At 40.5% G+C, this 10,735-nt stretch overlaps 1 protein-coding gene across 1 annotated transcript in view; it reads right to left on the bottom strand.

Moving 5' to 3' along the window:
* Positions 1 to 10,735, bottom strand: part of SLC44A3 (solute carrier family 44 member 3) — a 62,048-nt gene that overhangs the window by 31,975 nt on the left and 19,338 nt on the right. Inside the window, exons 5-8 of the mRNA XM_084851833.1 lie at positions 8,681 to 8,774; positions 6,986 to 7,155; positions 5,065 to 5,154; positions 1,332 to 1,456 (exon numbers count right to left, since the gene is read on the bottom strand). Coding sequence (XP_084707959.1) covers positions 1,332 to 1,456; positions 5,065 to 5,154; positions 6,986 to 7,155; positions 8,681 to 8,774 — 479 coding nt within the window. The remainder of the gene's footprint in view (positions 1 to 1,331; positions 1,457 to 5,064; positions 5,155 to 6,985; positions 7,156 to 8,680; positions 8,775 to 10,735) is intronic.

Here is a 10,735-nt window from a genome sequence, read left to right as displayed (position 1 = left end):
TGCAACAGATAGTAACAATAGATAACCCTGCTCTGCTACAACCTGAAAATCATGAAGTCGAACAGTGTGTGTATATGTATATACTTAGAGATTATATTGTATTAAGCGATATGCAGATATTATTAATAAATAAAATAAATCTGCAAATGGCTCCATTAACAGTGACATTATGTAATTAGTCCCATATATATAATCTGTGAGACATTCTTATATGGTACATTTTAAATCAAGCTGAAGTGTTGACACATGCATGTTTCTGGTCTTATTGTTTTTGTGTAAGGTTTCAAATTATGGGTTGGATCCGGAACAAGTTAGTTGTATTTAGGTTCCACTGAAAACATGACTTAAGTTAGTTATGATTAACGTTTCATAATGATTTAAATGTGACCTTACACTGAGAACACATTCGTTTCAACTAACTTGCTCTGGATCCAACCCTCTGTTTTGAATATGCAACAAGCAAAGGTGAGAGGACATGACATGCAGGCTCTGACCCTTAATCTGTCCATTGATTTTTGTTATAATCCTCAGAATGGCAGCTTCCACTTTAGAAAATGAAGCATTCACCCCATGTTGTTGTTGTTCAGTCGTTAAGTCGTGTCCGACTCTTCGTGACAGTATGCTTAAAAATATGATTGCACAAAGTGGTAAAGAACCAGAAAAAAAGGTGCAAATACAGAGGAACTCAAATTAAGTGTTTCTCAACTCTCACTGTTTATGATCCTTATACTTTACTTGCCACAGCTAACTTACATCAAGCTTTACTTATATAATATCAAGGCTGACTTGTATTGATCACATCTGAAAGTACAGCATTACAAGAACACTGTAGCAGATGGAAAACATTTCAACCAAATATAGTTTGATATCTTTCAGATTCACGTACATGAGATACGTTAGTTACTTAAAACAGCAAGAACTTCTGCGGCAGCACACACTGCTATTCTCAGTCTTCACAGGCAAGGAACAAAGGAAGGAGAGCACCACCACCTCTCTCAACCTTTACTGTTCAACAGCAGCGGGAAGAGATGGGCCATGTACTTGCTAGTCACCACTGCTGCGTGATGACCACGTCAAGAAAGGGCAGTTCACCTGGTGCAGAGCTGGGGTCATGCACAGAGGCCTAGTAGTGGCCTGTGCAAGCCAATTATGTCACTGATTTGTACATGCCAGAAGCCTGCAATAGTGTGGCTAGAGACAGCGGCATGCATCACCATTCACCACATGAGCTGATGCTGCAATCAGAAACAGAAAACTACCTGTAGCCTTCCAGTTTATCATATATTTCTGAGAAACAAAACTGCTCGTGGCTATGTGATAAAGTACCTTACCGTAATAACTGTAGATATAATAGAAAATCCAAATAATAATTTCATGTTTTCCTTTTCAGTTTCTAATTCTATGCTGGGCTCATTGGTGTAATTATAATACAGCCACCACATAACTGCCGAAACAACTAGAACAAACACAAAAATGCATGCAACATTTACTTAATCTGAAAGAGACAAGTTACCTAGGCATATTTGCCTTATCAGCTAATATTTACTTAATATGACACTGCCTTTCGTCTACAGTTCCAAAGAAATGGAAAAACTAGACTGAGACAAAATGGTAGACTCCAAAATATAAAACTGAACTCTAATTTGCAAACTTGAGAGAAAGTAATGTTGATATTCACAGCCTTCTACTACTCCAAATGCCTCCTGATTAAAAGTTAATAAACTTTTTAAAATTACATACTGGGCCAGTTGTAATAGTTAATTGGTAAAAATTTATATTTCTACACTTTAATATTCAGCATTAATATTACTGAAATACAATCTTATGAGCATAAGGCTAAATTAAAATGTGGGATAAATTTCAATTTAAGTGCATTGTTTATAGCTATTGGTCACCACAATATAAAAATCACAGTGAGAACAGCAAAAATAATGGGGCATACATTACAAAGTTCAAATAAAATACTTGGAGAAAGTGCAGAGTCATTCTGGAATAAAAATGGAAGAAGAAGGTATCTACCAAGAAGCATAAAGCAAAACAATTAAATCAGCTGATTACCACTACAGTCTGTAACAGGGATGCAGAACTGCTTTCAGCTCGAGGGCTGAATTCCATTCCAGAGAAGCTCCCTGGGGGCCATATTCCAGTGGTGGGGGTAGGGCCAAAGACAAAAGGGATGGGGACAAAATCTGAAAGATACTAGCATATTTTAGTGTAAAGCTCTCACTGCCAGTAACTAAGTCTTAGGAGAAGGAATTCAACCTTTTAGAATGGGGGAGGGGGGAACTGCACAAAAGTTGGGAGATCACAGTACCTTTCAGATTGGGAGGGGGGAGGGAGTATGGCCTTCTGAGGACCACCGGAGGGCCAGATTGCACCGCTGGTCAGTGCAATTTTCTGGACCAATTTCTGTCAAAATTGTAAACTACAACAGCAAATAAGAAGTTCTGTATAAGACATATTTATGTTAATTTGATAGCAGATCTTCATAGAGTCTAAAAACTGAGATAATGACCCAGCAACTTTTTTGAAATCTAGTTCTACGGTTCTACGGGCAGCATAATTAATAATGTATATATATGGTTTTCTATACTCCCCTGACTACATACACAAGTATGGTGCTCAACTGGAGGTTTTGAAAATTTGCCATCGAGAAAAGTGGATGGCTTTGTTTGAAAGAGTAACATTGGAAAAGCAACACTCAGAAGAAATCTTTCAAGTATGCTCTACTTAAGATGAGAAAAACACAAGGTAAACTGAGAGTTATAGATAATTTCAGTGCCAACTTCTGAATCTTTCCCAAAAAACAATCTCCTTAATCAGCTTGTCATAGCTGGTGAGGAGAGCTTTCAACAATAAATCATAACATGAGAAAAGAGCATCAGATTTATTATCCCAGCTACAAATTGCAGGTGCTCAAACAGGTATAGTTTAACAACCTGAATTTGGGCTGTGACTCAATCTCTAATGGTACATAAGTAGTTCTTTGTGTATAAGAGCACAATCCTATGCATGTTTAGAGAGAGGAGTCCTACAATTCCCAGCATGCCCCAGCCAGGGAAGGCCAGCTTCAGCATGTATTTATTTCACAAATTTATATACTGCTTTCCAATAATATTATCATAGCGATTAATATAATAACAATATAATAACAAAATACAATAAAATAGCCAATGCTCAACAATAAAGCTACAACACCAGCCGGTATAGGTGCTGGCATAAAGCACCTAGGCAGGAGTATGCCAAGGTAGACATAAAAACATTTCGATTTAACTTTGATGTATTAGCTTGAGTTAGATAAGGTTCCATTTCACTGACACTGTTGCCGTAGCATATACCTAGATCCCGTGGAAGGTAATATATTCTCTCTGAATCTGGCAGTAAGGGAGAGGTTAAAATTGTCCCCATTTTATCTTGCGGATTAGAATTCCATTTAATATGCTTGGAACACTAAACAAAGTAGTTTACCTTATGCTGTGAATTCACACACATTACTTCTGTAAAGATTTGGATCTCTATAGTAAGAGGCAGATGGTCAATATTAGTCTTATCCTCAAGCCAAAATTCTGGGCAACAGTGGATAATAAAACCGAAGTCATAATATAACCAATTCTACCTCCCCCGCTCATACATGCAAAAGTGTGTTGACCTATATGATCACCACAACAATCAACAATTACCATTCTAAATTCTTTGGTGGTATACAGCACCTACTATCCTTCTAAATTAACATAACATTTCCCACTTGTCCACTGTAATATGAGAATTTAAAGGAGCAATCCTATGGCCACTAGATGCTGTCTAGAGGGCCATAGGATATGCTCATTTCCGGGAACCAACCTCAGAGCCTGTGCTCTGAGGTCGGTTCCCAGAAAACCGACCTCCCCCATCATCTGCGCTGCCTCGAAGGCAGCGCGGAGAAGCCCCATCCTCCACACTTGGAAGAGGAATGCAGAGCGACTGAAAAGGGGCGTTCCAGGGGGCGTTCCGGAGTGGGGACAGCAGAGCTGTGCATACGACACATCCAATGTGCTGTACGGCAGCTTCCTCTCCCAGCTGGCCTCCCCCACGGCTACACAGCCGAAAACAGCTGTCTAGCGAAAAACACCAGAGAGGCGCGGAGGGAAAGATTCCCCCCCCCCCGGTGCCTCTCCTGCCTTGCTTTGGATAGGCGGTCTCCTCCAAGTTTGGAGGCAGCCGCCTGTCTTGACAGGATTGCGCCCTAAAGGTTTGATTATCTCCTCCTTCCAAGATGTAGCATTTAGCTCCAACCTCAATAGAGACAAGGACTGCCACCACACCCCTATCACAGCCCTCTTATCAGCTTTAATAGCAGGCACTACAAAATAAATAAAACCCTGCCTTATTTGGACCAAAGAGTCAAGTTTTCTATATGCAAATCATTTGCTATGCTTGAAGATATCAAATGAAATCTAAGTTGGCTAATTTGTTTAATCGGCTCACAATATCCCAAGGAAGTATAGCAGCATTAAAGTGAGTTGATTCCTTTACTAGTTGGCGGGGAGGGGGGGGAACATTCTTCCCAGGTAAGGGTCACCTAGGGAAAGACTGGGTGGCATGATTTTTGTCTGGAAGCTAATTTTAAGTCTTTTGCTGCAAGGGTCCTATACAAGAAGGGATTTGATTGGGAAGTTGAGACAGGTGACATTCTCAAAGCTTTCAAGAAGAGAGCAGTAGATCTCCAGGGGCTTGGCCAGATGTCTTCCCAGCCATGTTATCTGAGAATCTTTTCAACTTGAGGTACCAGGGACTGAACCAGGGACTGTCTAGACACAAAGCATTCACTAACCTATGAATCCTCCCCAGGATATATTTAACTTGCTGGTAGATACCCAAGAAGATTTTTTCAAGTATTTTCTCCTCAGTGCTTTTAGGCTAGAATACAGAGAGCTCCGTGTATGCACAAACTGCTGCTGCATACACATGGAGACATTTTTTTTTCTTCTGGAGACAGCTATGAAGCCCCCATGTGCATGTGGAACACTGGCATGGGACTTTGGATCCCAGACTTACTAAATATATACCAAAAGGATAAATACTTACATAATAATCCAAATACAAGCAGTGTGAGGAAAATACGGACCAGAAGCATGCTGATGAATCTGAAGGCTAACATCATTATTATAGAAAAGGCTGCAATTGGAAAAAAATAGTGCAATAATCGAATTATTCATCAAGCTGACTAAATGGTCTACATGGGAATTTTAGTTGTGCCTAGAGATTCTGACTGCACTCCTGCCAGTTTGACTACCAAAATGCCACTGAACCCAAAGGGATATAAGCAGCCTTACTGTGTGCATGATCGAAGCCCTTCCTTTTAATAATGTTGACAACCCCTATAGCCCAGTTTTATATGTGTGTGTTGATTCAGCACAGAAGTGGCCTGCTCGCTGGCTCAACACCTCCTCCATATCAGTGCTATATTCTGTGTACTTTCTCCTACACGCATTTTTGTTTGATCATGATAGAGACCTATGTTCGACTTTCCATTTTTCAAAAGCTGTTCATTTTGCTTTGACTGCATTCACATCCAGAGTCAGTCTGCTTCCCTCTTTGGATAGTAACTTAAATTCCAGCCCTAGCCCTCCCATGAGGTGGGGTGAAACCCCCGCCTCAGGCGGCAGAGGGGGAGGAGTGTTGAATTGCGCTGCTCCTGCCTCTACCAGGAGGGCCCACATCTTCCCCTCCAGTGGGTGTTCCAAAGAACCTGGATTTTCTTGCCATGGCACTTGCTACATAGGGGCCGGTGGGGCTCTCTGGAGCAGCCACCCACTTGGTGACACTAGCGGGTGCTCCAGAGAGCCCCGCCAGTCCCACTTGCCCGTTGTGGCAAATGCTGCAGTGAGAGAGCACTTAGCAGGGCTCTCTGGAGCAGCTGCTCACCCTCTGTTTTGCTCTGAGGGAATCTTCAGAGTGAAACAGAGGGCAGGTGGCTGCTCTCAGCTCATGCTGAGAATCCTGTCAGGTGGCAAGAGAGCTTGTGTTGGGGCTGTGAAATACTGTTCAATATCATTTATCAATCTTTCTCAATTGTACCAGAGGCCCAATACATAAGACGGATTACTAATTTATATTGAATTTACTGACATTAATGGAATGTTAATTGCTAAATTCTGAAAGAGTAATAAATTATCTAGATAAATGGCTCAATAGAGTTTGGAAAATCTTAGTAATGGTTAAGCTATCCACATTGTTAAAATGCAAGAAGGTAAAATTAAAAGTACAACACCCTAGATTTTTGAGGTATAATAACAACAATGATAGTAACAATCATTATCAGAGTTATTTTTCAAATTCACTAGTCCCCATTTATCTCCTTTATTTCACACCACTCATTCAATCAATAACTATTAATATTAATTTAACTGTGTTTTCTTACTTTGCTATGATATTTATATTTATCCAAGGGGCTACATGCCCACAGGGGCTTTGCCCCTCTTCATACCAGTCTCCCTCCTGAAAAAGCTACTCGGAAGGTCTGGAGATTCTCTACTGCAGCATTCCATGAGGCAAAGAGAGTTCCACGGGAAATGAAAATCACTACTTCCACCCCTATGTATTTAGGGAAGCACTATACATGCGTACATCCCTTCTTCATAGTCTCTGAATTTATTTTAGCTGAGATAGGAGTGTTTTAAGATAGCTATTTTGCATCTTTTCTGTCTTTTGATAACATTTTAAAATAAAAAACCAATTCCCTCCTGCCGCCCACTAAGCTACATTAGCTTCTTGTAAAACAGAGGGTTCTTTAACTACATCCTTTATTAGAGATCTTCTTCTTCTTCAGAGGTCCTTTGGGAAATTTCATCTCCCTCTAACTGGAAGTAACTCCTCTCTGAGCAACAATTAAATAGGATATCTTATGATTTACCAAATAAAATCTTTAAAATAAATAAATACAATTCACTTCTTAAATAAAATGTTGCATTTATATCATATAAAATAAATATAGTCACTGACTTACCAAATGCAAGGATGCATAGCCCAGTTACAGTATCTCTTCCTGCCATAAGCCCACCCAGAACACGATGAAAAATATCCACTTCGTTAACCACATCTATCAACACAGGCGCAAATTGGGAATAGCATTCAGCAGTTTGTGGAACACATCGGTTAAATAATGGGAAAGATAAGCTGGAAGGTTAAAAAAAACCCAGACAAAATGTTGGGCTTAAGATTTGAAATACACTGTTAAATGCAAAGAAGATGGAGGGGAGAACCACTCACACTGAAGCTACTACATAGACAATAATACATTTATTACAATATTTTTAGAAGGAAGCCTATTGGGAAAAACATTTTCTCCTAACATAAAATACAGAAATCTTTTCAACTAAACGCAAGTGCCTGTTTAGGTGGTCCTGGAAACATACATGTTAACCCCTCTTTTGGCCCATGGGAATGCCAGTGCACACATGAGCAACATCATTTGCTACAATTTCAAGCACAAGTCCTTTACATATATCTCCATTCAACCCATGGAACTGTTTTGGACATTACAGGGAATAAGGAATCCCAGGTTTGTCATGGTTTCTGCATGAGTGCATTAGACTGCTGCAGGAAGTCTGGATCTCGGGCATATTCTAAAGTTAATTTTCATCTGTAAAATTGATAAAAGAGATATAATTATCTAAACAGGCCAGGGTAAAGGGAAGAAGAGGAAATACCGAGGTGAATGGGCTTTGGCTGGGGACAGGCAGGTTAGGATGCGGAGGAGGAGACCCTCCTTCCGATGGAGGGACAGGTCTGTCAGCTTCAGCGGCCCAGTTCCACCTATGGAGCTACTGCTGATGGTGTCCCCACTGCGGGTAGCTGGTATAAGGACACAAAATGTGACATTTGGGGAGTGGGGTGGGGCAGACCAAAACCTCATGCCCTGGCCGACATTTGGAAGTGGCATAAGAGCTGCCACTTCACTTCACACAACCCATTTACAGCTGCTCTGTAGTTAAAGGAAAACAAGTTCTCAGTGTGAGGATAGCACATTAAGTATGCATCAGTGGGTACAGAGTCTGTACTAATTTAGAGAAGACTGCATTATCACTTAGAATCCCCAACATATTCTGCACTACATATACACTGGTGTGTGTTTTTGCATTTTCCAGTGGAAACCTAACCTGATTTTCTTAATTTGCAAAAATTCATGGGATGAAAACAAGTGATACTGCATGTTAAAAGCTGCATCAGTATTATCCAACAGAAATATTCCTAATACACATAAACTTTGCATAGCACCTTAACTACACAAACATTTGAGTTGGAATAGGACTGACTAGCGAAGAGGTACAATTAGCTCAGATAAACGTGATATATAAAAATGAAAGAATGCAGCAGGGAATATATTATGCATTTCCCTAGAAAACTTACCAACTTTTGACCATTGAAAGGATTCTAGACTTAAAATATACTCCCATATATATGCCCTGAGAGAAAATGTACAGCATACTTTCCCAGTTAATAATTTACTGATAAGACATGGAGTGACTTTCATCACCTTTGTTTTAAATAACAAGAAATATCTCAACCATTGGTTTCATGCATTACCTTCCCTAAAACATTAAGCCCAGAAAACTAATGAACAAATTAGCATATGATTTCTTTGAATGTAAAATTAATATTTTAGGCAAATAAATAAAACAACATTGACAGTATTCCTTACCTTGGTGGAACTGGTAAGGCAGGACAAAGCTCAGCAGCTTTGGGACTGTGTGCACAACTGGTAGCATTCAAATTGTAAATGCAAAGGCAAGAACCTATAGAGAACAACCCCCCAAGACAATGCTGGTAATTATAAAAATATTAATATTTTAGCATGCTGAAGGGGGGCAGCGGCAAATGTAAACAATGTGGTCACAGAGTTCACATTCCATCCCCCCACCCTGTATACATCAGTCTGCCAGTTTGAGGTTAACACTTCATGCAGCTAATGAAGTGGACAGTTTTCACGAAAGCTTATGCCAGAATAAATTTGTGGATCTTTAAGGTGTTGTTTTAAAATCTCAGTTTCTCATTATTTTAAATATATCTCTACCGTACAAGAATTCAGGTTTAAGTCCTCATATTCTGCTAATGCATTCCATGCATTTCTAAGGGCTGCTGCTTCCAATATTAGGTTCTTTACATAGATCCCACTAACCAGATGTAAAATGTTTGCAGGCTGCACACACTCAGGTTCATGCAGACACTTCAGACATTATGAAGGCATACATGTCAGGCACATTTTTTTCTAAATTTCTTACTTACACCTTTAAGAGTCATACTACGGTGCTTTGAGTGTTAGCAATAATTTAGTATAATTTTTCTCTTAAGTGTAAAAATTCTCAAAGTACCAACAGACACTGCCAAATCTATAATCAAAGTATGGGACATGCTCAGCAGCCCAAACTTGTAAAAGTACATGCAAATGTATAATTTGTATAATTATATACAAATTGTATAATATTGCATCCTTGCTTAACATTTTGTCCCTTGCTAAGCATACAAGGCATACGAGAACCAGGAGTGATTAAAATTAAAACGCATTAAAATAAAACATTAAGGGTGCAATCCTATGGTTGCACCCAGGGTGCTTGTAAGCCCCGGAACTCGGAGGCTTAGGAGTATCCTATGCAAAGAGGGAGGCACCTTGCACACCCTACGCTGCATTTTAGCTAGAGGGGCGATTTCGCTTGTCTAGCAGAGGCTTCGGGGAGGGAGAAGGAAGAAGATGGGGTGGTGATTGGAAAAGGCATAAACCAGCCGCCCTCCCCACCCCACCCTGCCCCCAGGAATGCCTCCTTTCCCTTGTCTCCATGCTCCATTTGCTGAGCGCAGCAAGGCAGCTGACATGGGAGGGGGAGAGGGTGGGGAGCTTGGTTTCCTGGCTCTGAGTTCTCTCTTCAAGCACAGACCCAACTGAAAAATCCTATGTCCCCCAAACATGTCTAGGGGATATAGGATTGCTCCCTCCAGCAAAGTTCTCACAACGTACTAATTAACCAACATTGTATATTAAAATATTTTTGATTTGGAACTAACTTACTACTAGTATTCATCACAAAAGCGGTGTGTGTGGGCATGCACATTAGCTATTTTAGAAGAATTGGAGTATCAATCTAAAACTGGAGCAGAAGAATTAGGTATTTCATTGCATGAGGACATTAAGAAACCAAAGCATGTCAGTATCTTTAGACCCCCTGCTGGCAAAAATGCTACACTGCCACAAAACCACCTGGAGAAGAATGCCAGGAAGGATTCAGTCTTATCAGCCTTAAAAGCAAGATTCCTGCTAGTTTAAACCAACATACAAGGGTAGCACCAGTAGAAAAAATACAAGAGGAAAAATCCTCAAACTGCATTGTGAGGTGCATGTTTTTAAATAAACATTGTTTTGCACCATTTTCCCCACCCCCTTTGTCATGTAGAATCATAGAATAGGAGGGTTGGAAGGGGCATAAACATAGACTCATAGGGTTGGAAGGGGCCTACGGCCTACAAGTCCATTGAGTCCAACCCCCTGCTCAGTGCAGGAAGCCTGATTCCCAGGTGGTCTCCCATCCAAGTACTAACCAGGGCTGACCCTGCTTAGCTTCCGAGATCAGACAACCTATAAGACCATCAAGTCCAACTCACTGCTCAATGCAGGAATCCAAGTCAGAGCATCCCTGACAGATGGCTGTCCAGCCTAATCTTGAATGCCTCCAGTGTGGGATTGCCCACTACCTCCCTAGGTCAT

The sequence above is a fragment of the Heloderma suspectum genome, chromosome 4 (assembly GCF_057233095.1).
Source record: "Heloderma suspectum isolate Gila_16-S chromosome 4, 16-S_ref, whole genome shotgun sequence".
NCBI classification, from domain to species: Eukaryota; Metazoa; Chordata; class Lepidosauria; order Squamata; family Helodermatidae; genus Heloderma; species Heloderma suspectum.
Note: the sequence above shows the minus strand (reverse complement) of the source record. Positions and strands in the feature narration are given on the sequence as shown.